A 16080-nucleotide genomic window follows, 5' to 3' on the forward strand; every position below is an offset into this window, starting at 1 on the left:
CTATACAGTCATTTTGTCTGTTTAACTTTCTGCACCAAAATTTAAAATGTGATTATGCAATGTAAATGTAAGATACGTGACGTTTTATGTGAACCAAGTTCATGAGCATGTAGGATTGACGACCTAATCTGTTTGCTTAGACTGAATCGAGCAAGGGTGTGGAGACAGGAAGAGGGCCCCACACCGCTAACTTTGCTTAAAACGACCGTTATGGTGGAGGATAAAGGATGGTCTTAGGTGGCATTAGCTGGGTTCGACGTATTGACTTTGTGTCCTTGACTGCGGTATCCTTTGATTGCGCCCGTTCCCATGTTATCCGGGTGGTCCAGGAGTATCTGGGCATGGAGGGTATAGAGCATATTGACTGGCCGGAGAGGTCTCCAGACTTTTATCCAAGAATATCTCTAGAATGAGTTACAGCTAGCGAGTTCAGCCCCATGCGCTCCAGCCGGGGATTGTGCGGGAGCTTGGCGCCATCTTGGTTAAAAAAAAATGGAACAATATCCCATAACACTTCATCCGGAACGTGATTCGGAGCTTGAGAAGACGCTGCCCAATAAAAAGTTCAGATTTGCGGTAATAGTTTCGAGTCATTGTCCAAATCTAGTACAATTATAATTTCATAATGTGTCCAAAAGTAGTACAACTGATACAATCTAACTTTGTGTTTAATTATGTAACCCTTTCATCACTTTAACCACTTTCACACTTTTACATTTTTTGCTACCCCCAGCTAAACACCCCGCTTCCTTCATTCTGATCAAGCGGTTTGTTTTTCAGGTGAGAAATAATCCGTCCCATTTTAATTTCAAAATAGAAAAAGTGGAAAATCTACAGGTCGTTCATAACCACAAAAACGGAAATGTTGCAGGTTCGGTTTGAATCAGCTTTTCAAGACCTTCAAGACTAATGTTGTTGTCGTTAACTCGATTGTTGTTATGTTAAAATGCATTCTAAAAAATGTAAATACAGATATTTAAGTATTGATTGAATACTACTGATTTATTTTCTGGTCCTTCGGGATCATTGATTTCAACTCATTTAAATTTGAAAATTGAATACTGCCTAAGCCGGTGTTACGGGGCGTGGGCAGTGTTGCATTTTCCATTACAGCCCATGAACAGACTCAATCAAACCGAGTCTGCAATTTACACTGTTTGCATTGTTATCGGTGCTTCCGAGGGATCTACTTTCCAGATTATATTGATTGAGCCCGTTTATGGACGGTAGTGGAAATGCATGCTACCGTCCACGCCCTCCAGCCCCGGGTTGAGCAAAACGCAGCATTTACACATGCTACAAGTACAAATATCAATTTAGAAACATCCACAGGTGTATTCATAAAGCGGTGGAACATTCAATGGTCCCCTGTTAAAATAATGGGTTTGCCCTAGAAAACAGTGGGCAGAACTAAACAAACTGGAATTTAGATAGGGGATCTGAGGTTATGGAGTCTGCATATCACAGAAACTGCCAAAAGACAAAATTAAAAAGCAGGCACCATATCCAAGGGGTAATTATACAATACCCAAAGCTATGAAAGTGGGAGTATTGGCACCGAGGCCGAAATGTCCAAAGACGAATTGTCCAAATTCTTCAAGGCCAACAAATCTAACAAGTAGGACAAGCCCTTAATACAATAAGGACCAATAAGCGTAATCTGAGAGCGTTTCTAATGAAAGTTTTGTATTGGCTGAACTACATACATTGTGTATTAGTAGCAACAGGGGCTGTATACACTGTGTACAACTCAAACAATTCTGTAAGAAAACCCCCACTTGAACCGTTGATATCCTTATTTTATGAAATTGATTTGGAGTATTATCAATGGCTATGTTTTTCTGAATACATGATATAGAAATAAGTGATACAACAACATGTTCTTGACATATTTAATGCAAAAGAATTATAAAACTTGTATCCAGCTGACCGTAACCTGGTAATTTAAGTGGGTTATCTATAATATTATAGTTGTTGTTGAGTTCCCTCAAATGTTGCGTTGTGTTGTGCATTGATCATTGTATTTCAATCGAATCTACTTTAGTGTGCGTGCGGTTTTTTAATTGAATTATATAATGTAAGATCATCAGATATTTGAATTTCAAACAAGAATAAGGAAATCTAACTGAAATCATTACGAACACAGCCTCCCCGAAACGAAAATCTACATGTACAGTGTATCAATATGGATATGAACACGACAACAATGACATAGAAACAATTATAGGAAGTCAATGGGGCATAGCCTTGGAACTGCCAGTGTCAACACAGTGAATAAATGTGATCAATGTTATCCTCGTCAGATCAATCCCTTATACATGGAATGGTACATTTTTGTAACAAAAGCTATAGGGTACTTCACAATAAATACAATATGAAGAAAATATTCCTAAATGTAGCATGACTTGTGTTCCTCTGCCATTTGGTATGAAACAATAAACGTAAGTCTTATGTGAAGGAATAACCAGTTCCTTTGGAAATACAGAAGGCAACTGATCAAAATAAAAGCACAATTTGATTTTGATAAAATATGTAACACCCTTTAGGCTCCAGAGCACTGGCTGAAGAGGATTCTATTGTACAGATATATTGAATGGACTCCATGATCCCCAAGACAAAGCAAATGTAACAAAACCAAATGCAAATACGTGGATTCTTGTTTGCAGTCGCCATATGCTACTTTAAGACGGCAGTTGTGATAGTTAATATGATACTTTTGAAACACGGAACGCAACCAGGTAAAAATATAGCATAGGTTCTCTGCGTTTAGATAATATAGCCGTCGCCGTTTTGACTAGCAGCCGTGATTTGACTGAAATCTTTACATATGTAGCCACCAAATAGCCCACAACTTTCGATGTTAATGCTTCTTTGAAATATTCAGAATTTGCATATGATAATAAATGGCAAGGTATCTCTCGCCATCTTTTTTAACCAATGGCAGTGAATTAATGTTTTTTACCTATCGGTCTTTGCTCAAGCCCTATCCATCCCCGGTCACAACCTCTTACAAGCTGGTCCGTACAGGTACCATATCTGAAATGAAGGTAAATTTAGCTACTGTGTAGTATGCAAGAGTAAAAAAAACTCTTTCTTTAGCGGATTATTAATGCGCTCCAAAAGTCGCACAAAAAGTCGCGCAATATTTACGCTGCAGAACTCGTGCATATATAGGGGATATTACATTCATGAGCCTCTTTTCATATTGAATTTATTATTTATTAGACGAGTTGAATAAAATAATAAAATGCGAGGCTCTGCCGAGCATTTTATCAATTTTTTCAACGAGTTTGATAAAATCAATGTGGAAAGACACAAATGCAATCTTCTTTTTATCAAATGTAAGCTTTGCCCGCTGAAACAACAAAATTTCTTCTTTCTTTACCTATTATAGACCAAGTAAATTCGGTCAACATCTCCTATACTTCAAACGATGTCAACGTCAAAGCTTTATTACACTAGCGTATTATCAAATTTATGTAATGGTTTTATTTCATTCCCACGACATCAAACATGTGATAATTCCCGATACAAAACTAACAAGTACAATTATAAAAAAAAAGTATATATATCATACAGAGATCAATATGACTCATATTTCAACTTCCAACGTATTTTAATTATGATTTTTTCACTAATCAAAAAGTTTCATCTTTTTATTGCTCTAGCCTAAAATTAGACTTAAAGACACACCAAAGAAGATTTTTTTTCAAGTTTGCATGATGGAAATTTTCAGCATGAACAAATTGAGAAATACTAATATCTAATTACAAATTGAAAGTAATGTATATTAGGCCAAGATAATGTTTTTAATTATTTTCTAGAATTAACACAACAGTATATGCCTACATGGTGTTTTTAGTAAAGTTTTGACCACAGTTTTCTAAAGTGGAAGATAATTATTTATTTTTGTTTTCAAAACTATACTGAAAATAGATTGACTGGATAAATTAGCAGCTAATTTGTGAGAGCGTTTTTAGTCAGGAAGGGTCTAAATTGTCCAACTGTCATCTTGTAGTATACCTGTATTATCAAAATAATTCATCACGAGGTTTATGTTGGGAGAAAAATTAGGTCACTAGGTTGTGGTGGGTCTTTAAACTAACCCAGTGAACCCATCAGCAGTTTTATTTATCTTATCGATAGATAATCCTGACATTGACACTACAGCTGACCCTGATGTCCCCTGTTTAAATCATGGTACATTTTTCACAATCGTTCATTTCCTCATGTTTTTAGTAGGGTTCACACGTACAATGCTAACAAAATATCTATCATTAACTAATGTTTTAAGCATACGCATAGATTGTTGTAAGACAAAGCATCTTTGTGATGACAATTGTATTATTGCGTTCTTAAAATTTTGATCAGATATATTGAAGAAAGTAACTGAAGTGTTTTGTCGAAGTTACATTAAAAAAGGAAATATCTTCAATCAATGGTAAGTTTTATACTACGTTATACTACCCCGAGGGAGATAACATAAAATCAAAACTTTTACATCTCAATGAAAGTTAACCTCCCTTGTTAAAATATGTATCGGTCAAGACCAAGTTTCCAGTTTAGTTAAAAAGTTTTCAGGATGCTGACTATACGTTAACATGAAAACACATTTCATATGTACACAGAATTCATAGAAACAAGCACTCCTTCAAAAGGAGATGCTTTTTCAAAACGCAAAATCATATCTCGGGGTGTATGACCAAAGATGTTGTTTTCTGAGGTTTTAAGTTTAAAAGTGAATATTATATAAAGATCAATGTCATCATCTATATGTAGGTCTTGCCACAAGGAGTGTTGAGTGCGAGTATGGCCTAATCGGGTCATGGCGAAACATACAACGATAAACCTGAACAAAACTATCACATTTGAAAAAAAACTTGAAAATGATACTGACGTATATATATCAGAAATGACGCCCGTTTTTTTATCATATAGCAACTTGATAGAATTTTATTTTGACACTAGAAGCATTTTTCAATTCACAATTTTCTATACTTTTTTCCTGATCTTTTGAATAATTTGAAAAAATCACGTATGTGGACTGACTACGAAAGCATTATTAAGACGTAAGATTGCATGTGTATGGTTGTGGTGGAAATTTCCTTTGACACTGTTATCTCCTTTTTCATGATTATGTTCTCTGCTTATTATCCCCTTGTTCTACAGCTGATTATTTTTTTCTTCACGTTCATCTGATGCATTTTCCCATACTTGTAATGTATTAGACCTTCATTCTTTTTGTCGTCAAACCCTTTGCATTTTAATCCGCGCATTAGTTGAAATATGCAGGCTATGGTAATACGAAATAATTATATTTTCTTTTAACCAATCCATTAAATATTCATTCAATATCATGCTATATAAAGAAAAAAAATGAAAACAATTCTTAAAGGGAAAAGGACATTTTAGTAAGGAAATGTATTTGTGATTAATTCATAAATCTATTATTTGATAGACATTTTCAATTCAATTCATTGAATCGTGGGGTAAGTCATTTTTGTAGTTTTTTCCGCTATAAAATCATCAACAAAATGCCATAGCTTTTTATTGACATAATTAACTGTATTTAGACATTTCTTTCTAATAACATGTACAATAAATAAATAAAAGACTCTTGTTACTTATTTAACTGAAAAGATTGGCGAGAAATCTGTCCGCTCTGTACATATCCGAGTAAGTAAATTGTTATTTGCAATTTTGCAAGGTTATTTTATTTATTTTTGACAATTAGTACTTAAATCTAAGTACGGGTAGCCAGACACAATTTTGGACACGTTCGCCATATTTCAACTCTGTCAAGTTCGTTATGTTTGACCACTTGCTCACGTGAAACTGACCAAAGATAAATTTGTTTAGTACATACGTATCAATATCAAATCTTACTTCAATGTAGATAAACTGAGGTTAAGAGGGTTCGGAAAATTTTCAACATAAAAAACGAATTTGATATAGCTGATTCAAGGACGCCTTACATCACTGCAGATAAACTGTTGATTTTAACTGACCTCTTTGCATAAAGTAGTGTACTTTGTTGAGGGAATTTTTTGCTAAAAACTCACACGGCTATGAGATGAAAACAAGTACTCAGTCAATACTAAAATACTAATTTCAGTATTTACTTTTTCAGAATGCTGTTTAACGTACAACAATCAATTTAACGAGAACAAAACTACTCCTAAAGGTGGTGAAAAATGGAAAAAGCACATCTAACAAACGGACACGCTGTTTTTATGCACGATACTTACAGGAAGAGCTCAACCTGTAGGAGGACTTGCAGAAAAATAAAGAATGTCATATTAAACAATTTGCTTCTGTTTTCTACAATACTTGGTGTTGGTGTTGGTTTTATCGTTGGGTTTGCAGTACGTGAGACGCATCCTTCTGAAAATGCACTGATGTGGTTAGGTCAGTTTCATTTTTTTTCTACTTTAATACTGGTTTAAGTTTGTCTCTATAAATAGACAAACTGATGCTTTGTCTCTATAAATAGACAAACTGATGCTTCCTTACTTGGTAAAGGTGGATTATATTACGTTTTTGTCTGGATTGTTATTTCCATTCATACATTATTCATAGGCACAGGAGCTAATCATCGAGTCTTGACTGTATCTTAGTTTTGGGATGTGTCGCATCAATAAAATTGCATAATAATCAATTGAAATGAGATTTTCTTTTAGTTCGTATTTGGTTAATTCTACAGTTTCAGAAGGTTTCTGTCACAACACAAATGAAGTAATATATAAAATATTGCAGAGTTATGTCACAATACAAAATTGATATGCTTTGTCGCAATACAGATGTACTATATACAGTATTACAGATTTCTTTAAACTCTTTCCAGCTATGAAGCTGTATGATATATCTCAATGATACATAAAAAAGCACATGTTGTTGCATACGTTTAAATTAGCTCAATATTGCAACTGTTTTTATCAACAAAACCAAATGCGACTTCAACTCATTTAGATTTGAAGATTGAATACTGCTTAAGCCGGTGCTAGGGGCGTGGGCAGTGTTGCATTTTCCATTACTGCTCATGAACAGACTCAATCAAACCGAGTCTGCAATTTTCACTGTTTGTCTTGTTCTCGGTGCTTCCGAGGGATCTACTTTCCAGATTTTATTTAATTAACTTCCTTAACATTGTAGGTTTGCCTGGGCAGCTGTACCTCCGGCTGTTGAAAATGATGATAGTGCCACTGATCTCCTGCAGTGTCATCTGTGGTAAGAAATAAGACTTTTTTCGTAGATAATGTTGATATATCGCGAGACATAGAGGTAAACACATTATATAAAAAAAAGATATTACAAATGGTTAAAAATTCTACAGGTCAATAACTTCCTGTCTTTTTTCAATTTTCGAAACAATGAAACAATAATTGTTACTGTTTCAAAACAAGACTTTGGCTATAGATCTAGTAAAACGTCGGATTGATACATATGCAAATGCATGTCGACTTCTTGCAGGTACGTCAGCGCTGGACCCAAAGGCAAACGGAAAGATAAGCTTGATAGCGTTTATTTTTATCATATCTACTAATGCTTTCGGCTCCGCCCTTGGTGTAGGGACAATATACATGTTTAACCCTGGTAAGATCTCTTTTGTCATGTTAAATACATTTTAACACATTTTGACTAAGAAAAGATTTAATTGTTGATAAGCGATATCCCATTACTTGACAAGTTAAACTTTCATTTTACTATTTAGTATCATACAAACACGTAGTACGTAAACATTCACTTATTTAATCGTCTTTACCTTTTTACTAAAACCTTCATCTGTTAATTTCACAGTTTCTTATAACCTTTCTTTATTTTGGAAATATTCAATATCGTAAATGTATCTTGTCTAGGGAAAGATGGTGTAAGACACGGTGAACCTAGTGTGGAAGGGACGATGCAAACACAGGATATTCTAGCTGATCTGTTTAGGTGCAAACCGTTTATCCTCATTCTTATTATTTGTTTGAATTAGATATTCAAATGATTATGATAAAATGATGAAATTAGAAACGACATTGCTTAGTCTGCAAGACATGTATTAGACAAGGTATCAAAATAAGTGATTTAGTCGGGCCCTCAATATTGTATCATTTTTGTTCTGCTTTCTGCAAAGGCACTGTATATGTGTTGATGTTTCTCCAGGTTTTGTGTTTTACATATTGTGCATTTTGTTATCAATTTAATAGTAAGTAGATTTACGGTGGAGTTATTTTTACTTACACTATCTGTTTTTGTTTTGTTTGTTTGTTTGTTTTTTTTTTTTTTTTTGTTGAAGGTGGTGGGAATAAGGAGTGAGGGTTTGCGCGTAAGTAACCAGATTTAGCTTCCGACTGGTATTTTACCACTGACCGTTCCAAGGCAGTGTTCCACTGTGTTCAATGGTGTGTTTGTTTGTCGCTTTTGTCTTCTTCTTGTAATATATCTATGTTTTATGTATATGTCTATTGACACAGACATGCCATTTGCAAAAACATATTGTGATGCGGTTTTGTTCTTTCACATACTGCTGGAAAAACACATAATGTCATATTTAGTCGCTCTTGAGAAAGCAAAACGGATTTTTGAATTATAATAGTTTACAATTAAGTCACAGATTCAACCTGTTCCACAGAAAACGGATCATCTCATTTATATGTGTGATGGTTTTTCTGCCAAAGTTCTTACTGAGAATCCTCTTTTTTCAGAAACATTGTACCAGATAATTTGTTTAAAGCGGCCTTTTCACAGACACAGACCAAGTATTATGTCAGGTATAAATCCGTACAGGTTAATGGCACAGATGGACTGAAGAACGAAACTGCAAGAGAAGTTACAAAGTATTTAGGAAGTATGGACAATGCTAATATAATTGGTAAGCCAAATACTATTTATCTATGTCGTTCCTAGTTGATTATCAATTATTTCATTACAATTCCATATAGCATTTGACCACACTGATAAGTTTTAATAACAACAATTATGAAAATAATTGACAACGGATCATAGTCCGGCAGACTAGTAAATTATTGACGTACTAGCTTTACTTTTATAATGATACAATTTCACTTAAGCCGGTGCTGTGGGAGGGGTGTTGCACATTTCATTACCTCATGAACAGCCTTTGCATAGTTACGTTTTAAGCGCCGAAAGGATCTTTTAAAAGACTTTATTCATATATTACATAATGTAAGGACAGTCTACTGCGTGCATATTAAAAAAGCAAAACACTTTAAGTCTATTTTAGTGTTGGAAATTATGTGGCATCTTTTACAGGATTGATATTTGCCTGTACACTTATCGGTCTAGCAGCAGCCAGTCTGAAAGAGAAGGGCAAGCCATTCATGAACTTCATACAATCTGTATCTGACACTGTCATTGTAGTGGTACGATGGTTTATGTGGTATGTTAACCCTTTCGGAACACTTTTTTTTTGTCTACAACTACCTCATTTGGTCGCTCTGCTCTTTTGTTCTTTTTTCTGTTATTTCTAGTAACCAAAACTCATAAACAACAGCCCAAGCCAAAAATAAAAGTAAAAACGATGTTTAACTTTAGTATTTATTTATAAATTTATTCTATATTTTCTAAATTTGTTAAACTACATGTGTGTACACATTGTTATAAAACATCGTTAACGTGAACTGTTTCCCTTGTTCCATGTGACTACTTCGTTCATCCTTTCTTTACAGGACGACACCCGTTGGTGTTATAAGCCTAATTGCCGTGTCTATAGCTAGTATAGGGAGTGTTGAAGATGTTTTTGCTCAACTTGGACTCTTCATTGCAGCTGTCACTGTGGGAATAACTCTGCAACAGCTCGTTCTTATGGCGGCCATATACTTCGCATTCACACGAAAAAATCCTTACAAGTTTCTTTTAAGTACGGCAAGGCCATGGATGATATCTTTTGCATCAACAAGCACGTAAGGATTATGTAAAATGTTACATTTGGTTATAAGAATATCAGAGAAAGTACAAAGAGATAAAACAGCCCTTTTTCACGATTTCTTTTTTCTCCTTATTATTTGCCTTATCATTGTACTTGAAAGCCACGTTAAATTTCTCAAAGTAAATTGTTGTGGTGAAAATTTTGTGCAATTGCAGTAATGTTTTGTGGTCTTTTTTTATATTTTTATGGTGACATTCAGCTATTTTTGAGTTGACTTGCCGTGAAGTTTGATTATGTTTCACAATTTCATCAAATAATCTCCTTTATAATGTTTGAAAGACATGCTAGAACGCATACAAATAACATTAAATGAAAGAAAGTAATTGCTGAATGACATTAACTTTATAAAATTGAACTTCATATTTTAGATCCTTAATAGTTATTTAAAAACAACAACGTTAAATTTGATACACATAGAGATAGATAGAAAGGACTATTTCATCATTATTGTTACAGAAATAGTCTAAATTAAACCAGTTTTATCATAGAAAGAAAAGTGTTTTGTTATTTCTTGCAAAAGATTTTTTTCCAACAAGCATATAGTTTAGATAATGGAGACAATGCAATGCTCATTTATGATAGATGAGTTTCACTAAAGCATGTGCTAGGTTGAGTATTTTGTTACACACTACATCATCTCTTATAAATAAAAAGACACTGTCATTGTTTTGCTCGATACCTGTCTATGCTTCCAATTTATCTTCTTTGATTATGAGTTGTTTATTGGCTCCTTTTCCTCTTCTTAGTGCAGTAGCGATCCCAGAAATGATGGCTGTGTGTGAAGAGAAGAATAGAATTGACAAGAGGATTTCAAGGTTCGTAGTTCCGTTCAGTGTAACGATCAGCTGCAACGGCAGCGCCTTGTATATCTCTGGAGCAACGATGTTCATTGCAAACCTTACAGGGACAGATCTTACATTTGGAGACGTTCTATTAATTTGGTAAGTTTCTATACATAGATATCTTCACGTTTTAGAAATAATTGTAATGTCACGTATATATTTTCCTTTGAGCAACAATATTTTAATTTTTCTGTTTTGTTCAGTTCGCGAATTTCAATACAAAAGAGTTTATATTTTTCATTTTTTTAACGTTATTCGTCAGAATTATAAAACAGTTAGTAAATTGGTAATACATTAAGACTGCCGACGCGGCATTTCTACATCGGGTACCTTTAAAAGGTAATTACGGTGTTCCATAAAATAAAACCGTTTGTAACATCTGCTATATTTGAAATATTTTCTTTGAGTATTCAAAGATATTGCAAAAAGTTGCTAAGACATATGTGCAAATATAAACAAGCTAAAAGCAATTTGAAATTAAGGAAATGCTCCTCTTAAATCATCTGGTAATGGTTGTAACTTACTGGCTTATTGAGAACCATCGATAGAATATACATCAATCTTAAAATATCTACATATTTCTCATGGTTGTGAGTATCGCATCATATCACATTTAAAAAAAAAACCAATGTATTTCTTCGGAGTACGCAAATTTTAATACGGATGAAAATCTGTTCTGAGGCTCGACAACAGCATATGCTCCTGCCTCTTCAATACATAGGTCTTTTCTTTTCAAACATATTGTTATTTACAGATACAAACATCTCAGAGAAAGTCTGTTTATTGTCAATCATGACAAATTATATGAGAATATTTTGTATAATTTCATATCAATTTTGATTGATGTGTATGAATAGAGGGGATTCTTTCATATGCTATTTATGGAAAAATCTTTCAGGAACCTTGACATATTTTAAGATTGAATATGCATACTTGTTTATGCAAGTAATCTAAGCTACTGATATGCCGTGCGTTGTACATAGGGTATTATTCAGTATTATTCATGTCTTAGCATTATGGTGAATATCTATGATTTTGTTATTGTTTCAACGGTATTATGGTAATCAGCGTTTAAGGTCAAACCTAAATAAAAAATGAAGCAAAGTTGTCATGTTTATGTTTGATATTCACTCATATGCTGGTACCATCGCATTTTTAGTGTTTTGTTTGTTTTCTGTCTCGTTCTGTTATGGCAAAAAATGTCAAACAGCAATTCTATAAAGCTGCTGAGGTTGTACTTGTATTCAGTTGTTTCATAACACGATGTTCACAATGAACTTTATACTAACATGATACAGTAACACGATTTACAATGATTAGCGCTTAATCAGTTAGTCCAAATATATGCCTTCCTCAGTATTGCTGCTATAATTATGGTGTAAATACTGTGAAATTAAGAGTAGGAACAGTAAAAATGGCATATATGCTATTAAGTGTATTCTATAAATAAACTGTGAACGAATTCTTTTAATATTTCAATATGACCGTCAGTTTCAAGATGGCCGACAATGCATCAAAACATTTTAATACGATGATTAAGATAGACATAGCTGAATGTATATCTTTTTTTTTATTTTGTATGTTTTATTTATTTAAGGTTACTGGTAACGGTAGCAGCTATGGCTATTCCACCAGTTCCAAGTGCAAGTATAATGACAACTATTATGATTTTGACATCAATGAATATTCCTGTGGACGACATCGCTCTACTTTTAGCTATAGAATGGTATCTGTAAGTGATTTTTAGCTACATAATGTTATAAATCGATTTTGATTGAGTCTGTTCATGACCAGTAATGGAAAATGCAACACTGCCCACGCCCCCTAGCACCGGCTTAAGCAGTATTCAATTTTCAAATCTAAATAAGTTAAAATCAATGATCCCGAAAGAAGTCATGAAATATTGTATCTCTAAGCGACTTTCTTTAAACTGCTTTTATCTGTAAATACTTCTTGCTTTTTAACACTATCAACTGTATTCATGCTTGCAATATACATCGTGTATTACTTTTATTCTCCTGCCCATTCTACTTTTAAATTTCTTGTACAGGCGCGCAGCTGCACGTAATACTCGAAAAGAGGCGTGATACAGTATAGATAGATAGATAGATAGATAGATAGATAGACTTGTAGCTTTAGAATTAGATAGATAGATAGATAGATAGATAGATAGATAGATAGACTTGTAGCTTTAGAATTAGATAGATAGATAGATAGACTTGTAGCTTTAGAATTAGATAGATAGATAGATAGATAGATAGATAGACTTGTAGCTTTAGAATTAGATAGATAGATAGATAGATAGATAGATAGACTTGTAGCTTTAGAATTAGGTAGATAGATAGATAGATAGATAGACTTGTAGTTTTAGAATTAGATAGATAGATAGATAGATAGATAGATAGATAGATAGACGTGTAGCTTTAGAATTAGATAGATAGATAGATAGACTTGTAGCTTTAGAATTAGATAGATAGATAGATAGATAGATAGATAGACTTGTAGCTTTAGAATTAGATAGATAGATAGATAGATAGATAGATAGACTTGTAGCTTTAGAATTGTATTCGTAGATGATGTTCATCTACAGAATAATAACTTGCAAGTACCTGTTAAAGAGCTCTATCTTTGAACTTGCCTTACAACCGCTATATATTGGTATTTGTAAACGACTTTTGGCTGTCAAATGGTATAGATAGAATACTAGTAACAGAAATAAGCCAGCTTCCATAAAATCCTCATATTATGTATTTGATGTCTTAATAAAACAGTGATCACGGGATATATTAATATATAAAATATATTAATCTTCAGATATATAGCGTAAGAAAACAATAAAGAATTGCAAAATGAATAAAAATACTATCACTTTTGGAACGTTAACAATATTTCCTGGGGGTACAAAGCAAATGTAATCTAGTCAAACATAACAATTCAATTCTTAGAATAGCAATAATTATATTAAATAGCACACAAATTTCCTAGATGTTGAACACCACCTTTGTTAGTGTTAATAAGTTAAAAATATAAACTTTTATCACGTTACAGTATAAAAATTATTTTGACAGGGACAGAATACGCACCACAAGCAGTGTCGTAAGCCACTGTTCATGCGCAGCTGTTGTTTGGAGCATGTGTAAGAAAGATTTAAAACATATTGATGAAAAGAATCGTCAAATGCACCGTAACGAAACGGATTTAACACTTGTCATGGGTGATTCGGAAGAAGTCAGAGTTGAAAATGGAAAAATAGTAAATGGATTTGGCAAACATGGAAAAGATCAAGAGAATAGTGACTCCTATTCAATATCACATGAGTCGTCATGTTCTTAAATGACTATAATTGTGATTATTAAATATTAACACTCAAAGGTACAGGAATAGTAGTAACCAGTTTACTGCTTTTTTCAACTTGACATATGCTTTATATATATATGTTGGCTAACAGTTAATTCAGCAGTTAAATTGAGTGAACGACAGTGTGAAGCCTACGAGGACTCATAAACGAGTTTGTTAGTGTTCTACAATTCTTTATAACGTTTACTGCCAACGTTAATACATGGTCGTGTCATTGTCAATAAAAGATATTATCTTCAAATCTAATGAGTTTCTAAATACGTGTTTTTATCATACTATATTGGACAACAATTTGACGCATTGATTACATTTGCATTTAGAAAAAATGCTCGTGTTATAACATCCCGCGAACAGACTCGGTCATGCCAAGTCTATAGCTATAGCTTTGCTGATAGTAAAAGATCTACTTGTATATTATTTTGTTTAATTTTTTAAACAAAGAGTATGACAATATCTGGAACCTGCTGTTCCGAAAATTAAACAGTACTAAGGAACTATTTAAGGCGACGTCTTTTAACGCTACGTCTGTAGTTGAAGTGGTACACGACGCCCTAATTGAGACGAAAACGAGTGCTAACGACTAGAACTAAACGTATTTTAAGGGCTCATCTCAACATAATTTAATTATATGATACGGTATGAAAAACAAGCCTTAAAAGGTAATAAGGCCGGGCTTATAAATCTCCGACTTCTCGTCGTGGATGTAATTAAGATTTGCCGTTGTCCATCGTTTACTTTTCTTTGCGATTCCACCCTATAAAGAAGTGTTGTGGCGGTTGAACTGGCAGTTTCAAGTTTATATCGCACGGTGCTCAAAATTTATATGACCTGGAGACATAAAACGTTCAGTATATCAAGTTGCCTCATCCCTACATCTGTTCTTTCGCCGTCATTTAGTCACACAAAAGAGGATCACCTGATAACTTTTAAAGTGCACATTATTGTTTCTTTAAATATGATATATAGATCAAATGTAATATGAAGAATGTGTACGTTACTTTGTTTTACCAAATCAAGTTGTTGCTACGCTAACTGGTACAATGTACGTACAATTTAGGACAAAAAATGAGATAGCTAAGAATGCAAGAGTTTCTTTCATTAAGCCTTAAATACAAATACATGTAAATGCAATATGGAATATATGTACTTTTTGTATTTTGTCGATAGCTAGATGGACTGATGGATGGCCTGATTGATAGACATAGGAAATTGAGGTCATAATACGCCCGTATTTATAACTATTGTGGACACGCGTTTTCTAGCCTTAAAATAAGGCTTTTATTAAAAGTACAAAATACCCGACTATGACTCGTCTTTAACTTTATTATCATTTCATTGTGGCGTTTATCGTCGTTATGTCGTCTGGTAACGCCGTCGTCTCGTATCATATTATTGTAAGTTTGGCAAAAGTCGGCATGCTAGAACTAAAATACAACGAGGCACATTGACGGTGAGACGATAACACTAGATTATAACGGCACAGCTACTACACCGTGCGCCGACTGGCAATAGTACAACGAGGATGATTCAACAAACATCCAATCAAACAGACACGAAAACTTCAATTCTCGAATATGATAGTGTTTACATTGTGGACAATAAATTTTGAAAAGAACTCTATTCTACATGGTAACACACACGGAAAGGTGATAATTTTAAAAAGGAAAAAAACCACGGGTCTCATTGCGAATAACAATTTTTTTGAAATATTACAGCAATGACACATAACTCGTTCGAAAATCTCCGTATTTCTAACTCCAGGTAATATAGGTAACCCTATCGAGTCAGAGAAAAAAGGACTTGGTAAATGAACGAGGACCAGCACATGTTGGCAAGGTGTTGAAAGGAAATGACGGCAAGTTGTCTATTTTAAAAATGAAATGTTCATAAAAAGGGACAAAATGACTGCCAATGAGTCAAACTTGACCAGGTCTTATCAATACAGAG

The 16080-nt window shown here is 33.8% G+C and overlaps 1 protein-coding gene across 1 annotated transcript; it reads left to right on the plus strand.

Moving 5' to 3' along the window:
• Positions 1–6144: 6144 nt before the first annotated feature.
• Positions 6145–14539, plus strand: LOC128558810 (excitatory amino acid transporter-like). Its single transcript, XM_053549025.1, has 10 exons — positions 6145–6408; positions 7153–7227; positions 7471–7593; positions 7857–7935; positions 8691–8857; positions 9259–9385; positions 9675–9908; positions 10681–10875; positions 12374–12508; positions 13845–14539. The coding sequence occupies exons 1-10, from the start codon at positions 6195–6197 to the stop codon at positions 14107–14109; spliced, it is 1614 nt and encodes a 537-aa protein (XP_053405000.1). The 5' UTR covers positions 6145–6194; the 3' UTR covers positions 14110–14539.
• Positions 14540–16080: the final 1541 nt, after the last annotated feature.

The sequence above is a fragment of the Mercenaria mercenaria genome, chromosome 7 (genome assembly GCF_021730395.1).
Source record: "Mercenaria mercenaria strain notata chromosome 7, MADL_Memer_1, whole genome shotgun sequence".
Taxonomy (NCBI): Eukaryota; Metazoa; Mollusca; class Bivalvia; order Venerida; family Veneridae; genus Mercenaria; species Mercenaria mercenaria.

Bases quoted from the DNA above. Each gene is read 5' to 3' on its own strand.
- LOC128558810 (XM_053549025.1), top strand. From the start codon at position 6,195: ATGGAAAAAGCACATCTAACAAACGGACACGCTGTTTTTATGCACGAT. The intron at 9,386-9,674 runs GTATGTTAACCC...CTTTCTTTACAG, and splicing joins GTGGTACGATGGTTTATGTG to GACGACACCCGTTGGTGTTA. The intron at 10,876-12,373 runs GTAAGTTTCTAT...TATTTATTTAAG, and splicing joins GGAGACGTTCTATTAATTTG to GTTACTGGTAACGGTAGCAG.